This window comes from Miniopterus schreibersii, assembly GCF_964146895.1.
Source record: "Miniopterus schreibersii genome assembly, chromosome: 9".
NCBI classification, from domain to species: Eukaryota; Metazoa; Chordata; class Mammalia; order Chiroptera; family Miniopteridae; genus Miniopterus; species Miniopterus schreibersii.
Genome location: NC_138118.1, coordinates 20,923,150 through 20,942,530, shown reverse-complemented (window position 1 = coordinate 20,942,530; position 19,381 = coordinate 20,923,150). Strand labels below are relative to the sequence as shown.

Below are 19,381 nucleotides of genomic sequence, written 5' to 3'. Positions count from 1 at the left end.
GCCCCTCCTACCAGTCTCGGTGCTTCTTCAGGACCCTGGTTGTGGGGCTTCTGTTCAGCCAGGTTTCAGAAGGCTCTGAGTGCTGGTGGCTCTGTATTTTAGTTGTAATTTTGATGTGGTTGCGGGAGGCAGTGGGTGCAGCTGTTACCTACGCCGCCTTCTTGTTTCTCCTCTGTGCTGGATTCTAATTATTTTTTGGAATGTGTCTTCAAGTTCACATCCTTTCTTTTCTGCTTTGCATACCATGCTATTTAGCCTATTCAGTTTTTAATTTAAGTCATTATACTTTTCATATGTAAAATTTCTATTTGATACCTTTTTATAGCTAATCTGGTTACTTTTCACAGTCTCTTGTTCTTTATTGTAGTTTTTTGTTATTGTTGCCATAACAAACTACCACAAATTTAGTGCCTTAAAACAATACTCATTATCTTAAACTGCTCTAATCCAAAATAAGTCTCACAGGACTAAAATCAAGGTGTTAGGACTGTGTTCCTTATTGAAGGCTTTTACAAAGAATATTTTTCTAGGTTTATCATGTTGTTTGCAGAATTCAGTTACATGCAACTGTAGGACCAAGGCCTCTGGGTTTCAGCCAGAGGTCATCCCCAGCTTCTTGAGGTGGCCTGCACTCCCTGGCTTGTGACCCCTTTGATCTTCAAAGCCAGCAACAGTGAATCCAGTCCTTGTGATGCTGTAAATCTCTCTGACTTCCCATTGTCTCATCTCACCCACCTGACTCTTCAGCTTTCCTCTTCTGCTTTTGAGAGCTCACCTAATCACATTAGCTTACCTGGGTAATCCAGAACAATTTCCCCATTTTAAAGCCAGATGGTTAATAACGTTAATTATATCTGCAAAATCCCTTCACAGCAGTACCTAGGTTGGTGTTTGATTGAGTAACCAGGAAAGACATTTTAGGGGGACATTGTTAGAGTTTTGCCTGTCACACTTACTATAGTTCCAATTCTCTCTCTTCTATATTTTCAGACATTATGCTTCCTCATTTTAGGTTCTTTATTTGGGAATTAGAATATCTGCTGTCTTTGTACTTTGGATTGTTTCTTTTGTTTACCTTGGCTTTTGCATAATATGCTTTGTATCCTGGCAGATTTCTGAGTTTTCGTTATAACCTCTGAAATTCTTTGCACCTCAGGTTTAAGAAGTTGTTACTTCTTTTTCCAGGTACTTGGAAATACTACCAAATCAGAATTGTTTTAAGATAAAATTTATGATGAAGGTCCCCCCCCCCCACCACACACTGGTATTGAAACTTTAGTTCCTAACCTGAGTGGCTGTGACTTTTCAAGGGAGATTTTACTCCTCCACCTGGTGCATGGGACAAAACATTCAAGTTCCTGTGATGTTTCAGTCTATCAGGTGGGTTTTTTTTCCCCCCAGTTCACATTTTTTCACTAGGAATATAGTCCTTTGAGATCTTAACTTTATATAGTTTTTCTTTAACCACTAACTTGCTTGGATCCTGGATTTGTCTCCCATGTGTACGTTGTGTACCAATTAAAATAAAAATTTAAATCTCTCAAGATTAGCAGTGCCACCCTCAGTTCATGCTTAACACATTGTTTGTGGGTAGTTTTTATCGCGTGCTCTACTACCAGTCAACGTAAAATGTATAAATACGTTTCCCGCATACAATGTGTTTTAAGTCTCTGGATTCTTGCTGGTGCTTCATCATCTTTCTTTTTTGAGGACTTCTATTATTTTCTTGCTGACAAAGTAATGTTTGTTATACAATATTTTCTATTATTTGGCCTTAAGAAGATCTCCCCCCTTTCACCTCTAGTATTTATACTACTATACTGTCATTAAGAAAAGTCCCTTTATTTTTCTCCCTAGGCAAATGAGGATCCCTAAAATTTGGAAAAAACTTTTAATATCTACTTTAGTTATATGCCCTTTTTACTGTTTACTCCTGGACTAGTCTGATCTCACCTCTAAAATGGGGACCTCTGTTTTTTTATATTTGCATCACCAAAACTTAGTAAATTTTTACTTTGACTGAAGTGCTTCATTTGGGAATAACATGGTTAACACTGCCCTGAAATAATAATTTTAACTATTTCTTTTTTATATTATGTTGGATTAATAAAACCAATACTGTTTGTATTACTGCTAGGACAACCCTCCCATTGTAAAAATAAAAAAATAATAATTTGGTAAAATCTACAGTCAAACAAAGATAACAGTCATTCATTCACTCAACCAAAAAAACTTTGGAATGTGTAATCACAAAGATTTTTATCAAATATTTAGGCATGGCAGAGATATAACATATCTAACAATAATCTTTTACAGATAACAATATGTAGTACACATGTCAAGACACAATTAATGTGACATGGTATTATTTTATCAAATTTTGCTAATAGGTTTAATTAGTAATATTGGTTAAAAGTGTACCTCCTTACCTCCCAGGCTGAAAAGGAGACAACAAAGCCTTGGATACCAAGTAAGGTGAAAACAGTGCACACATTTGAAAGGAAGTCTGACTTCTGGAGATGCTGACATGTACTGAGGCAGCTGAGGTGAGTGAAGGATATGTCAGCAAAGCCCTCTAAAGTATTTAGATGAACAGACAGTAAATAAGCACTTACTGAAATTGCTATAATTATCTAGACAAGTTCTAATCCTAAGTAAAATACTGGGATTTAAAGTGACAGGAATTTCTAGTTAACCTTAAGTAAAGATCAAGATAATAACAAAAACACTATCTACCACAGAGTGGAGGGACAAATATTCAGTGATCATCAGTTAAGGTTGCCTTTTATTTTACTTATTTATTTATTTATTTTAATTATATTTTAATTAAATTTATTGAGATGACAATGGTTAATATGAACATAAGGTTGCCTTTTAGAAACTTTCAAAGACAGTATGCAACTCTCAGTCTAACAGGGTTTGAGACTTGATGTAAATGGGGCAAACATGAAATTGGTGAATTAAGTCATTTTTGATATCAACCAACCATAAAGATGTAGCAAGAGAGCTATGTCACTCACTTAGCCAAGTTTTGACTGTTATTTTTCCTGTACCCAGCTGGCAGCTGTTGAAAATAATTCATTAAAATAATTCGAGCTGCAATGTTTATATTATTTTCTTGAGAAAAAAACATATTCATTATAATTTGAAAAGTCTTTTCTTTTTTTAATAATAAAAATGTATTCATCATATAATGTAATTCAGCAGTGAGAAACTGAATGGCTAGAAAAAAACAGAAATGTAATTAAAACTATGGATCATAAATAAATGTGTAACATATGATAGGAAAGGGAACAGGTGAATAGAGTGAATATAGAAGATATACACATAGCAGCAATATTTATTTTAAGGTTTAAATGGAAAAATTTTTCCTTGAATGAAATTATTAAGTTTGCATTGGCTAATTAATAAACACAAATAGTGAACATAGGCAATCCTAATAAATAATTTCTTAAAGAAATGAGTTACTTTTTAAAAAAATCATTTTTACTATATTTAATTTATAACAAAACCAAATCAGGTCTGATGACTTTCATGAAAATTAAAAATAGCAAAGGGTGTTTTTTAAACCTTACCTTTCATTTCATCTTTAGCATGAGAATTACTGTGTTTTAACTTCTCAGTCTTTTCCTATACACTTATCTTTTTTGTTTTTGATTGTCATTTTCCTCCTTTAGTCTAATTTTGGAATATCAATAGACTTTATTCTTGCACATCTCGAGTGCTGGAAGACTATTCTTTTTCTACTTTTGTTTGAATGTTCAGTTCTTTTCTCTTTTTGGTTTGACCATAAATAATTTATATTTCTTTATGTAAATGTATCCATAGTTTTAATTTTTCATTCTTTATTTTCCCTCTGGTATTTCATTTCAGTTTAACATAATGGAGTTATGTGACATTTTTTACATCTATATATGCAGTGATAATTCATTTAAGTTTCTGAATCACCTTCTTTTGAATATATGACATTATATATTTCTAAAATAAGATAAACACTTAAGCATAATTGTTATATGTATATATGTATGTTAATAGTTTTACAGTGTTTAACTTTCTTTTCTAACTGTGTTAATGGTGCAAACCATAGATCTACAAAATGTATTTCTCAGTGCACTGAGATCATAAAAGTATGAATTATATTACTCTAACCATAGGGTCAAGTAGAAATTGGTCCTTATATATGAGTTTTCTACTGTTTAGAGGAATCACATTTATTTAAACTTTGCTTTTACACCACCAGATGACCATAGCTTTGGTATTTTCAGAAAATTCCCTTGAACACTACAGAAATAATTTATCCAAGTACCTTATTAACTTGTATATTTTATTTCTATTTATAACTTCATGGAAAGTTTCTCAAATAATAAATTGACATTTGAAATGTTACACTGAACCCAAACCATAAGATGAAGCAAATGACCTAATCTCTTTGAAGGTCAAGTTATAAATTATTCTCATGATGAAGCAGGATACTTATGGTCCATGGGCAAAATCACAACCGTGGAACCGCGGGCTTCTTGATGAAGGCACTTAGAAACTCTGGCTGTATCTCAAAGGAAATGTAGACTCTGAGTTATGACTGCAGATTTTGGGTGTTCACTGGAAGTGCAGCAACTGCACCAGGACTGATTCAAATGTGTCATCAGTTTTTCAGAGTTAAATTCTGCAGTGACTTCTTAAGGTTCCCAAAACTCACAACAGGATGGTCAGAGCATTCATGCTTCTCATGGCATGGTCTCGTTACTAATTGAAGGAGCCCAAGAAGGGTAAGTATGGAGGTCAAACAAGGGCACAATCCAGGTGAACATGCCAAGCATCACCACAGCAACACCCACAATGTTCACACCAAGTCCAGCTTTAACCTTAAACAGGAAAGAGCATAAATGTCAGTCTCCCAAAAAGAAAACCTAAGGGAAACTTGGAATACTATTTCAGAACGCATAGGAAAGATTTACATGCATACTAAATGAGTAGTATAAATTGTTGCTGTCATAAAACAAGGCATCCTTTCATTCATGTCAAAAGAGAATCAGCCCCCTACTAAATACCGTTTTCCTGAAGAGTCTCAGCGGGGGGTTCCTCATAGGAATATACTGGTCATTCTGATTAGAGAAAAATTCCTTTAATAACCTGCTGTTTCATTCTGGCCAGGTGGTTCAGTTGGTTGGAGCATCATCCCAAACACCAAAAGGTTGAGGTTTTGATTCCTGGTCAGGGTACATACCTAGGTTGTGTGTTCGATCCCTTGTCCCCAGTAGGGGTGCAGACAGGAGGCAACTGATTGATGTTTCTCTCTCTCTCACGCTCTCTCTTCCTCTCTCTCTAAAAATCAATAAAAATATCCTTGGGTGAGGATTGAAAAAAAAAATCTACCATTTCACGTTAAAACAAAATTAGAGTTTTGTGGTTTCATATTTCAGTGGATAAAGTCCAGGTCACTATACGATAACTGGATCCTTCATAGTCAATATTATTAGTAGTTTACCCTTCAATATTCTCTTGTTGAGATTTAATAATGCCACTTCTATTCATCTTTCCTAGAGTTCCCATTTTTCTAGTTCTGACATCATCATTCTGGTGTCCATTAAACAATCACAAAGTTGCTTCCTATCCATTAAAATAGAGGTGGAAAAGCTACTGCCCATTAACAGTTTTTGTAAATAAAGTTTTATGGAGCCAGAACCACACCCATTTGTTTATATATTGTTGACTGCTTTCATGTTACAATGGCAGAATTGAGTAGTTGTGACAGAGGCTCAAATGTTTACTGTCTTTACAGACAAAGCTGCTTATCTTTGCATTCCCTGTAGTAAAACATGGGGCCCCAAAGCAAAAGGAGAATACCTAGCAGTGGTTACTACAGAGATCCCCTTTGCTGTCCACACAAGCCACTCATTTATTCCAGAACCTTGTTTTCATTTTCTTAATTCACATGCACAAGACATTGCTTATGTTATGTGCATTTTCTTTACCAAAATAATAGTACATGACTTCTGCATAGAGGAATTTCCAGAATTTTTGCCTTGCAGGGGTTTAGCACTTTTTCAGAGGGAAGGGAGCTGGGACTTAACTTGAAATTGCATTTGCAGAGCAAGCTCCCCGAATTTACTTTGCTTATATTCTTGTTTGTTTTGGTTTGAAGTTGGCAATCAAAATTGGGAGGAGACTAGAATATCCTCAAGCCAATTCTTGACTATCACTACTTTTGTATTTGGAAAAAAAGTGCGTGTTTCTATTACTTGCCTGTGCTTTCACTTCCGGTGTTGCTATTAGAATCAGAACAAGAAAGACAACTTTTCATCAGTCAGGCACTGAGCCTCGTGTCTTATTCAGAGCAAATATCAGTTGCATAAATATTTGTGATAGCAAACCACAGTGCTTATTGCTAAATTTTATTAATCCTATTTCCTCCTTTGCCTTGGTCAAGTTAGATCTGCTCTTGACATGTAAGTTTAAGCCTTTCTGTTGAGCATGTTTTAAGTTCTTTTCCTTTTTCCAGGACATTGCTGATACATTCAATATCTCTGTATTCCTGACTATATATTCAATGACATGTTTGCTTCACATCATCATTCTTAAAAGCAATTCTATGTCCAGTCACACAATCACTTTCAGAAGCAGAACTCAAGCCATGTTTTTCATGGCAGTTGATTAGTGGGTGAAAGGAGAGATAACCTAAGACATCATGAAAACAGGCTCCTGAACCTGACAGTGCCCTTTCAGCTTACTCACCATGTCAGTAACTTTTAGATGGCCATATGAAAAAACAATAGCATTGGATGGGTTTGCTACTGGTAGGAGGAATGCAAATGAAGTACACAGAGTAGAAGGTATCAAAATATAGAGAGGGTTCACATGAATGGCTTCAGCCTGTTGAAAAAGCAAATGAAGGGGTCTAAGTAAAATTCTGAGATGCACCAAGCATCAAAATGAGCAAAATTATAATAACAAACTTTCCCAGGAGCAGGCTGAAACCTAAAGACATAAAATTATACATAAATATTTGTTATAACTTGAAGAATATTTTTCAAATAATGCCCCTTCCTCTTGTCTATATGTTTATTAGTGCCCATTTAAGAATTATAGCTCAATTTATTTAGAAAATGGAAGTTTCATTTTTCCCCAGAAACTAGACAAAAACATCAACCATTTATTATTTATCGAGTACTAGGTGCTATGCCAAGTGTTTACGTATATATAAAATATATATGTTTATATATAATATAAAAAGTTTAAATGTTATATGTGATATAAAATAATATAATAAACTATATGTATACATATATATAACTCAATTTTCACAATGACTTTATGAGATGGCTACTATTGCCCCAAATAACAAAGAAAATGAGACTCAGAAAGTTTAAAGTTACTCATCAAACACATAGCTGACAAGTGGTAGAGCTTAGGTAGGGTCTCAGGTCCCTGTGGCTCCAAAGCTTCTCATCATTCCATTAACTTTACTGCCTCTGTGACATATATAATTTAAAATTTTGCTTAGGGATGATCACAGAAGAAAAAATTACTATGATTATTAATTTATCACATAATTTTCTAACTGCTCTATGTTGAGAAATAAAAACCAGAAAAAAACAAAATATTTTGCCAATTTAAATTCCCATCATTTCTTTTCTAATTTGAAGCACCAGCTCAAGAATGCCAACATATGCCCCTTGAGCTAGTAGCAGAAATATTCCAGAAGGGCAATCCTTCTTAATTTAAAGTGCTTTCCTTTCACTGAACCCATCTGTCCCAATAAGAAAAACATTTACTTAAAGCTATTTTTTGTAATTGCTCGCTAGGTGGGGAGGAGAAGGGAAGACAGTCTTTCCCTCTCTCTTCTTGCAAACCAGCTTCTTACTTATCTTTGAAAATTCTTTTCTGGGCACTAGAGAAATGTGTCTAAGATATTTAAGCTTGAAGCCTGAAGTGTAAGCCTAGGTTTTCATTCATTTGCAAATCATGTATATGAAGCACTTCTCAGAAATTCAGAAACAACCCTCTGGAGGGAGAAGTGTCAGAGATACAGGTTGAAATACTAAAGTTGCCAGGAAACACTGAATTCCAAAGTCTTACAGCTCGAAAGGATCCAGAATGATCCTCCCACTTATCTGCAAATGAACAATCTGGGTGGAGAGGAGGTAAGTGGTTAAGATCCTGCTTGTGGAAGAAAAGAGTTCTCCTGAGCTGAGGTCTCCTAAAAGGTATTAATGCAAATAAAGGACACTCTATAAGTTACTTCCATTCAGGCCAGAAATGATTCTATACCACAATATGGGAACAAGTAAAGTTAGAACACTGCTCTTCTGCTGACAAGTATAAATGGGATAAATGAAATACTCACCAATGGAGACAATATTGGGAGAAGGAGAGTAATGGTAGCTGCATTGCTGGCTACCTCTGTTAAAGATGTGACAAGCAGAGAAGATATCAGGATTATTAGCCATACTGGTAATGATCCTAGAGGAGATAATTTATTTCCTATCCACAGAGACAGTCCTGACCTCTAAAAAACAAATTTACAATATTTGTTATTCGTTAACAGTGCATTTTAATAAACACAATTTAAATTTATACAAAGCATTATTTGCTCTAAGAACTCAGTTTCTAAACTATGATTTTAATCTCTCATATTTTCCTGTGGCTTGGTATATCTAGGTGGCTTTGACATGGAGAAGCTCTCAATTATATTTATTTTAACACTACCAATATGCTTTAGAACATTTGAATTATCTCATAATTTTTCAATTAAATTTTAAGTGTATCTAATTAATATGTGCGGACATTGTAACAAGTAGTACCATAGGGCTTTAAGAAAAGAGCAGCCTCCCTCCACTCCTAAATAGTGTTCCATAAAGACAACAACCTTCCACCAATATCAGCTATTTAAAGCTATGTTTACGTATTTTTGGCTATTTTTCAAAATTATTGCATTTCCTAATTTTCAAATTTAGACATTATTTACTTACATAAGGATTCAGCTTTCTTACACCACCCACCATACATATATTTCCTCTCCCTCCATTCCCTTACACTCATATATCATTTTTTGTTAAGTCAGTATTTAAAGTTACCATTATGATTATATGAATATTATTCATACCAAGTGATTTAATGTACTATGATTATATTTCCTTTTTTTGCGCTTTACTGTTATTTGTTTTTCTAGGGAATAGTGGACTCATCCTTTACTTGGTTTTGTAAGTACCTGTCACTAATTTTCAGCATATTCTCCGGTAAAATTGTAAAACTCCCCACAAGTTGACAAACATATTGTTCTTTTTTATTTTCCCTCATGGAGATGTCCATCCTGCAGTATTCCCTCCTTCTGCTCCATGTGGACTAGTTGCCCTTCATTTCTACTCTATTGTTGTTCTGAGGCCTCTCTTCACTGGTGTTCTATGAACTCCCCTCACCTACTTCTCGCCTGGGAATCGTCTTTTCTTGAAGCCTTTGTGTTGGTGAAGCACTTTCTTCTATAGCTTTTTTGAGAATTAGTGTATGAGAAGTATTTTTAAAAATTTAGTTTCTGCATGTCTGAAAACCTCATTTTCTTTTCACACTGTTTTGATAGTTTTGCTTCTATAAAATTCTAGACTTGAAATAGTTATCACTCAGCCAGCCAGAAAGCCTATGACATTCTGATCTTTGATTCATTCTACGTAGAACAAAGAAATCAGCTGTACTCAAATTAATAGGTATGTTAATCTATTCTCTACCCCTCACCTCACCAATGAAAGGGAAAACCCTCCATTTAGAGATTTCAGTGAGCTACTGTATGTGTGAATTTTATTCCTATGTCAAAGTAGGATTGGCATCTTTTAGAAAAGCTCTAATTACAAGCAACATACCCTTAGATCAAAAGTTGGCAAAACATCCCCAGATATGGATACCAGATATTGTGTATGTTATTTATAGTTTTGACTTATATTTTTGTTTGTTTTTTGGTTTTGATTTTTAGGTAGAAAAAAGTGTGCCTAACATTTAGATCATATTGGCAGAAGTTCATCCTAGAATATAGCTACATATACTTTAAGAATGGATTTTATCTATGATTAGGTGCCACTAGAAAAGATTATACCACAGATTATCCCCCCATCTCTACAAGCCATTGGGATCAAATCATCACACCCAGGGTTCTAAAATTCTATGTGAAGTGCTTTAGTATTGGGCACTTAGTAGCTCTCTCAGTCTGTAATCTCAAAGTCTTCAGTTCTGGGAAATTTCTTGTATTATTTTTGGAAATGTCCTTCTATTTCTTTTTATTTTCTTTCTTCTTTTTCTTATATTTCTGAAACTCCTGTTAGTTGGCTGTTAGAGATTTTGGATTGCTACTCTAATTTTCTTATCTCTTTTTTTATATTACCTTCTTTTCATCTTTTTGTTTTACTTTCTGGGGTGAGTTCAAACTTCATCTCCCAACTCTGCCACTGAATTTTTAAATTTCTGTTATAATATTTCTTATCTTCAGTGGATCTTTCTTATTTTCTGCCTATCCTTTATTTAAAAAGTAACATTCTATTTTAGTTTCATGTCTTAAATGTTTCTAAAATCTCTTTGGGATATCAATGATAAATTTTCAAAATTTTCTTTTGTTTCATACATTTTCTTTGCTTTTCAATTTTTCTTCTTTATGAGTGGTTATTGTATCAGAGGCTTTCCCAACTATCTCATGACCCCAGACTGTCTTTTCAAGGAAGTCAACAAAATAATGACTGAAAGTTCTTTGTGCCTGGGCAAAGATTGTTAAGAAAAATACTTTACTGTAGGTGACTGAGCTGTGAGCCAGTGTCTCATTGATTCAATTTTGTTACGGAGTAAATTTAAATTTTCTACTGGGGAGGAGAGAGAGCAGCTTCCTGTATATTCAGGACTGGAGAGAGTGTTTGTGAGGCTCACAGCTCCTTATACACTTTTGAAACCATCCTCCACTTTTAGTACAGTTTTTTACCCCAGTTTTCAGTTAATCTGTTGCTTCTGATTCCTAAACTCTTCCAGGATCCTGTGGGTGAATCAGCTTGTTTCTTGTGGGCTTTCTTTTTTCTGGTCCATCGATATTATCTTTCTCTACTGTTTCTACAGTACAAAGTCAGTTACCCTGCAAATATCCTGTTTCCATCTTTTAAATTTTATTAACATCTCTTATATAGTATTGTTCATGCCATAAATTCTTCATCTTTATGGAGTGACAGTTTTTTTTTTGTTCTGTTATTGCTATTTCAGTAGGGAGCTGAGAAAAATAGTGTTTAATCTTCCATGTTTAACTCTGGAGAAGAAATTTGAGGAATATGTGAAAAAAGGACAGGAGGAGTTATTCACTCATAAGAATCTGAAAATGACTACCAGCGCATGAGTGTTCAATCATGTTAAATCATATCAAGGGACATTTAGGAGAGGGGGCATTGCAATGAGTTGAATGCTTTAGTAGCTGCTATTGCATGGTTCCCAATTAAAAGGGTTATTCATTTCTGGACATTTGCCAAACTAATTATAATTTGGGACAAACTTTAAAAAAATGAACTGTCTCCAAATCTTTGGAGAACCAGTTTCTAGGGGCATACTTTGCCATAGACAGATTTTTTAAGCTCATGGCTTCCACCTCACAACTGAGGGGTAGGATTATTCTGGGTATCCCATAGAAATGTGAGTCTATGCAGTGCAAGGATTTTCATAGCAAACTAGACCTGCTTCCATGGTCTCCCCATCCTTCTAGTGAGAGAGCCTAATGCATAAGTCTAAGTCCACACCTTTTCATTTCCTTAGACTTTGCTGGACTAGGGTCTGGACAATGCTTTTAAAACCTCTTTGAGTGTCCAGTCCAGAGAGATATTCTGGGAAGGAGAAATGAACAAGTTCACATCAATGCCAGAATTGCTGATTCTCATTTCCTCACAATTCAAATGAGCAGGCATAGGAATGGAGAATATTGATTCTGAGAAACCAGATCTCATTACTGCTAGACTAGTAGAAATGTGTAATTTGTCTTCTATTTCTCTCATTTATATTTGAGCAATCTATAAGGCAAGCCAAATCTAGACTGAAAATGACTTTGTAAGTGGCACTCAGCATTTCACCTATTACTAAATCTTATGGCTGAAAACTCAATATCCAAATACAATATAGACATATTGACAGTAAAGTCAAAAGCAAAAACCAGTCTCCCTGTAGGTTAAGAAGAGAACAGAACAGGTCCTTTGTTGCCTTGAGAAGTATAAAAGTTTAACTCCCCAGAAACTAAAAGACTGACAAAACATCTCTCACCATTCTTTTTACTTTGATGGCAGAATAAGAAAATGTAACAGCCATGAGCTTTGAGTGTTTCACAGAAGGCTGTAAAAATCCATAAATGAGAAGTTTTGAATTTGTCAAAGAGTAGAGGATTTTCATGGAATTTTTGAAACAATCCTATAATGACCAGGGCAATTTCAAGGGACAATGACTTCCCCAGACTTCTACTTTATATAAACTGGATAGATAGGCCAAAGAAATAGCCAACTCTAATCCTCCTGATGGTTTTACTTCTCCCTAAAATTAGACAGAATACAATATTAGCCATGGTTATATGAAATTCTCTCAGGACTTTATTCCATAAATGTGTATTCAGTACCTCTAATATATTATGTAATAATTTCTTATTGTCCTTCTTTGACAACATTAAGACCATGATATATTTCTGAGAACTCTGAGAGCTACTCAAATTGATCATGAAATAAGGTAAAAATATAAACTAAAAGCGCTTCACTAAGAGTCACTGTACGTATGATTTTTATGTTTTTTCTTATTAAGCTAGTCTTCTAATACTATTTCATGGATTAAGAATTCTAACCTTCTTTGCTTTATTTCTTTTGACATGTTGGTGCATCATAAAAAATGATGTTTTATGCTTGGAGGCTATAAAATGTTTTGAACTCTGAACTCACCTCATCTGTGTGATATACTTACTGCATGGCTATTGGAACATGTGTCATTAACATGACAGGATGAAGTTGAATATGACAAAAGCTTGAATGTCCCTGTGTTCTCCTTTGGAACAGCCTAGTTAATTGTTAAATATTTTAGACATAGATTATTACCTCACAGCCATCTGCCAAGGCAAACCCTCCACCAACAAGAATGGCTATATCCCAGGGCATGCATGCCTGGAATTCTTTCCAAGTTATCAGTGGAGAGTAATCAAAAGCAACTGCAAAACAAAAATGCTACAGTTACACATTGCTTAAAATATGATAATATGACACTTTTTCATCATTATTGTGGCCATCTCACAAGAAGTTTTTAATAGTCCTATGTTGTTTTTAGATAGGAGATTTGATCTGGACTTTGAGCAATTTCCACCTGGCCTAGGTGGAACATTATATTACTTAAAAAGGTCATAACTTCAAAAACCATTTAGATTATATTATAGAACAAATTTAGATAAATTATAACATTGTCATTTATAATGCTATTCATTCATTCCATTCCACTAACATCTTTACCTACTGTGAGTAACACTGTGTATTGGACTATACTATCCTTTTGCTATGCAAAATGTCTGTAATAGTCCAATGGTTCTAATAGCATCAGTGTTGCATTATTATTCGCTATTATTTATTTGAATATTTTATTACTCTTTTCAAATCATAAGTGGGTTCATAATAGATTCATCAGGATTCTAGTTTAAAATAATTCAAAGTTCAGGGTAAATAATTTAAGTATCATTCATGAGACCCCTAAAATGTTCATAAAGCAATTATCTTAAAGATTTCTCTTGATATTTGGTTCCTGATGGCTCCATAGATTTACTGAGAAATAAGGTCATCCATGAGCACATTACGCCCATTTAACATTTATGTGTAACAAGTAATCTTCTACATAGTGAGATCCTAAGGTTACTAACAAGCTTTCTTTCTATTCCCGTTCCCCAAACCTAAACCAAATCTACACTTCATTTTTGACTGAAGTTTTGCCCTTTCTTACTTGAATTAAGGCCAGATGTCCTGTTAAAATACAAACATCTTTGAGATGTACCGTTTCATGTAAAATTTAACATATGTCTTATCTGTTATTTTTAAACCTACTGTGAATGTGTTTATCAGGGAGAAAAATTGTTGAAGAATGAGAAGAAGGGTAGGGGCAAGGCTCTCTCTGAAGGTGACTCAGATGTGGGAGCCAGAGATGTTAAGTCAAGCATTAGTTCCTCAGTACTTTCCCCAGCCAGGCCATGGGGCTTGGATTGCAATGGTCAGAGTTCTCAGGGTCACATAGGAATCATTGATCTGTACTGCAACATCTCATTGTAACACACTTTGAGATGTTCTAGTCTCAGTGAAGAACAAAAGACATTTATTTCTATGCTATGCCATTTACATTTGTCATGGCCTAGACATTTGACTCAGTCATTTATTGATTCCGACTCAAAGATCCAGGTGGGTCAATCCAAGAGCATGAATCCCAGTTCTATCCCAGAAGGATGAAAGGAAAGGAAAGAAAGGAAAGAAAGAAAAGAAAAGAAAGGAAGGATGGAAGGAAGGAAGGAAGGAAGGAAGGAAGGAAGGAAGGAAAAGAAAGAAGAAAGAAGAAAAAGAAAGAAGAAGAAAAAGAAAGAAAGAGAAAGAAAGAAAGAAAGAAAGAAAGAAAGAAAGAAAGAAAGAAAGAAAGAAAGAAAGAAAGAAAGAAAGAAAGAAAGAAGAAAGAAAGAAAGAAAGAAAGAAAGAAAGAAAGAAAGAAAGAAAGAAAGAAAGAAAGAAGAAAGAAAAGAAAGGAAGGAAGGAAGGAAGGAAGGAAGGAAGGAAGGAAGGAAGGAAGGAAGGAAGGAAGGAAGGAAGGAAAAGAAAAACCAAACACCACAACCCTACTCTTCCAAACAATTTTAAACCATTTGTCCCACATTGACAACATAGGAATCTGACTTCCCTAAAACATGGTGTGATAGTATAAAGCATAGACATAGATGAATCCTATGTATTATGCTAAGTGAAATAAGCCAGTCAGAAAAAGACAAGTATCACATGATCTCACTTATATGTGGAAACTAATGAACAAAATAAACTGACAAACAAAATAGATCCAGAGACATGGAAGCATGGAACAGACTGACGAATCTCAGAGGGAAGGGAGAAGGGGGGTAGGAAGAGATCAACCAAGAACTTTTAAGCATATATGCATAACCCCTGGACACAGACAATAGTGCGGTGAAGGCCTGAGGGATGGTGGAGGGGGAGCGGGGGTGGGGGTGGGGGTGGGGGAGGGGGTCAATGGGGCCGAAAAAGAGGGACATCTGTAATGCTTTCAACAATAGAGATAAATTTTTTAAAAGAGAAGTGTGTGTGGGGAGGAGGGTGAGTGCACACATAAACATGCACACATTTGTCCATTGTTATAAAGACAATGAGTGCTCCTTCTGAATACCTTTTCTTTCAATTGTGACACCAGGTTATAGGTTAGTTTAGAGTTGATTTGCATTTTTCCCTTTGAGGCTGTAAATGCTCTTTCCCTTGAAACTCCTCACCTTTGTAGATCCTCAGCATTTAGTATGAAGGGCTCATCATGAAGTAATGACTTGTTCCTATGTTTGCCAATAGTAAGATTAATTTTGATTATGAGAGGGGAAGTGGGCTTATCATGAACCAAATAGCAGAGTCTTAACATGGAGCATAAGGAAATCTGCTTCTCACTTCTGGAAAGATGATCCTTCTTGAAACAGAAGGCTATGTGCTGCCTGAATAGGGGGTGCAGTGTGCAAACAGGGCGTGTGTCATGTCCATTCCTTTTCTTCTAAGTGCTAACTGAAACCAGTGGAATTTTGTGTATTTTTGCTCTTCTTTCAGATTCATTCAGAATTATAAATAATACTCAACCAATTTCTCCTGTAGGTGTAGTTTTAGTCAATTTCTTAGCAGGGATAAGAAAGAATAGGAGTCCTACAAGTAAGGCAACAGTTGAGTCCGTAGGAGGACCAGGTTTCCTGAAAAAAGGACAAATATGTATATTAACAAATGACATCCAGAATTTGCTGGAATTAAACACTAATTGACTATGCTAATAGCATACAAGTAGTAGTGATGCTAGAGATTATTTATTCTGGATAATTTCCTCTAAAATCTATGGATTTCCCGCTAAATGATTTTCCATTAAATAATTTAGTAGAACTGAAAATCTTAGGCCATGCTTCCATTGTTTCCCTATACTTCTTTTTGTTTTCAAAATCAGGTATACACATGCTGACCTACTAGGCCAACATGGCAAATTTACCTTTTAGGTAAAGCTTACAGATTTAGTAAACAACTTTTTCTTTGATTTATTTCTTTTCATTATATTGGCAGAGAATTGATGTTGAAACAATTACTAGGCTAGGCAAAGCCTCATATAATTGATTTATAACATTCAAGTATTGAATTGTGGCGAGGCATGGATGTTTCTAGAGTCCTTGAAAATGCTTCTGTAAATTGTGAAAGTGAATGATCTGTTTTCCTAAGATATAACATCTGCTTCTGTGATTATAAGCCCTAGCCATATCATACAAATGAAATAAACTCATTTAATGCTTTGCCCTATGCAGCTTAATCAAGGATATTAATTATTAGAATGGCTTATGAGAAGCTCGTAAGTGATCACTGTTCAAATTAAGAGTGATTCAGGAACAGATGGGGATTTAGAATCACGAGGCCATTTCAGCAAATAAGACAGGTTCCCAGCAGCCTCATCAGTTAAGAAGCACTGGAGACTAGATATGAATGAAACAAGCATAAATAATTAGAATTCAGTTTTAAACATCAGCAATATTTAACTAGTGACTCTGGATTCTGAGAAGAAATCCTTACATCCTAAAGGTCATTTTGCTACCTTATAACTCAGCAATGCATACATACTGTAGAAGCACTCTACTCCTCTAATTTACTTGAACTAAATAATCAAGGAAATGCATTATATTATTCAATCTGACAATTTTATAAAGCAGTTTGTTTTCCCTAAATATAGATTTTCTTTATTTCATCGTTGAGTAAAAAAGCTACCTTGGTGTGATTAATTCAATAAACTAAGCCAATATTTATTATTTCATTGTTCCTTATTTCTTTTATTTCAGTTATAAGTTATAGTTGGATTTTTTGCCAAATTAGGTCAGGCACCATGTAATCTGATTTTGTTTTTATGAAAAGACACAGTGGATTCAGTCCAAGATCAAACAGATGGAATGAAAACATTAGGTGGTAGCTATAAATCTTGATCTATCATTCTAGCTTTGGAACATCTAAATGCCTAAAACCTCTACATTACAAATATATTTTACAGAAATATAAACTTAAAATCAAGTCATAAATACTGAATAATTTATTTTTCAAAAGATTTTTTAAACTAATATTATTTTATCATGTTTATTTTTATTTTAGTTTTAGTTTATCATAAACTAATTTAGGTTGTTTCAGTATTATAAAATATTAAGGTTACAGAAGTTTTATTTGCTTTTCTTTATATCTTCAAATCCCTTCCTATCTCAAACCTTTGTTCCTTTTCCTATTGTTTTCTCTCAGAATTCTAGGTAACATGTGCACCTGCTCATACCAAATACACTCTGTGTTCCTGCTACAAACAAAACATCTTCTGAATTACATTTCCCTCCAGCAAGGAACAGACATTAGAAAATTATTATATTGAATTTACTTTGGGGATTTCTGCTTGGTTTTTATTAGCTATTAGCTATTGTTTGATTTCACTTAGTTTTTACACTTTGGTGTTAGAAAAGACTCTTATCTTGGATGGTAGAAGAGGAATTTTTTAAAAATGGAAGAATTATTTATTATTTTTTATGTTGGTCTAGATCCTATTACAAAACTTCATAGTATCATCAAACTTTAAACAATTGTTTGTTTTAAATAGCTAGCATTGAATAATTGGAGGCTGTTTTTTGTTTAGACCTCTCAAAATGAAAAATTTTAATCTTAAAGGGAACAAAAAGTTCATAAAGCTGAAGCAAACTCTTTGAAACATGCTACCACACTGCATTGCTGCATTTTTGAGCTCACTAGGAATTTGGACTCAGATTTTGCACCTTTAAAAAGTGCTGGCAATACTGGTATAACCAGAAGGCTCTGATTCAAGCAAAAGGAATTTCTTTATTTTATGTGGGAAGAATCCATTTGATTCAAACAATTTTGGTTTCTGCCCCCGAAAACATGGATTCTTGCTGGGGGATGTGAGACAGGAAGTCCAAATCAGAGATCTACTGAATTTAGAAACTAGATTAATTCACTGAAAGATAGATTGGGAACACAAATCTCTAAACCAAAGTATTTATAATGACATGTAGGATGGCCCTTAATTTAGAAAATTATGCTGTAATCTTCCCCCTCATTTCACATGATTCAGCAATGACCGATGGTGTATAAGACACAGAGATAAAATTAACTCTGACCCAGCTTCTAACATTAGTTTGTAAAATCAGATTTATTACTTAACCAGGAATTCCTTATCTAAAAAATAGCGGCAGGCATGGATTTATGGTGAATTAGTATTTAATGGACATAATAGAGAAAAAGACAAGATACTGAATGAAATAAATAATCCCCCATAGCAGTAATAAAATTAAGTTGGCAAAAATCACAGAACAGGAATTCATATCAGGTTATTAAGAAAGATTGAGTGACATTTTACATAATAGAGAGTTTTACTCCACTTTATATAGGGAGAAGGGCAACACTATTCTAAGTGCTATCATTAACTTCATTTTACCGATGAAGAAAATTGAAGATGTGACCTGCCCACAGTAAGTGCATGAGGCAGGAATGGAACCCAAGTGGCGTGGCTCCAAAATCTACACTCTTAATTACTATAGAACACAGCTTTCTTGCAGATTATATTTCTAATTTTGTAAAGATGGAAATAGCCTTGTGTAAAGAAGCCTGTATTTTAGTTACATGGTAGTTTGGTTATCTTGTCTGAGGCCTTTCCTTATATTTCATTCCTTATCATTTTTTTCCCCCTGAAAGGATTAGAATTAAAAATTCTTTTAATGGAAAGGAAGAAGAAAATCTCATACAATCTTTCAGAGTCATAGGAATCACTTAGGAGAAAAGCTGAATATAAAAGAGGAAGGGTTGACAAACATAACATAGAAAGGCTTACTCGGGAAAAAGTGAAGACCAGCCGTACACAAAGCCAGGATCTCGGCTAAACCATAGCACGGCCATTATAAGGAAGAGGACCACAGTGACAATTTCCTGATACCTGTAAAAAAGTTTCATCCTTTCATTTATTTTCCCAGTCAGGACATTTGTAGAAACTCTGAGCTATTGTCAGGAGTAATCTTCCCAGAACACTAAACACTAAAAACTGGATGTGTCGATAATTTGAGAGAATCAGGGCAGTTAAAAAGGACTTTATTCTTCAGGGGGTCTTTCAGCTT

The 19,381-nt window shown here is 34.6% G+C and overlaps 1 protein-coding gene across 1 annotated transcript in view; it reads right to left on the bottom strand.

Annotated features, from left to right (window-relative positions):
* Positions 1–4,724: 4,724 nt before the first annotated feature.
* SLC13A1 (solute carrier family 13 member 1) overlaps positions 4,725–19,381 on the bottom strand; it is a gene marked incomplete at both ends in the record, with an annotated part of 102,474 nt that continues 87,817 nt past the window's right edge. The window contains 6 exons of the mRNA XM_081146839.1: positions 4,725–4,862; positions 6,733–6,870; positions 8,345–8,506; positions 13,074–13,183; positions 15,840–15,946; positions 19,102–19,203. Coding sequence (XP_081002965.1) covers positions 4,725–4,862; positions 6,733–6,870; positions 8,345–8,506; positions 13,074–13,183; positions 15,840–15,946; positions 19,102–19,203 — 757 coding nt within the window. The remainder of the gene's footprint in view (positions 4,863–6,732; positions 6,871–8,344; positions 8,507–13,073; positions 13,184–15,839; positions 15,947–19,101; positions 19,204–19,381) is intronic.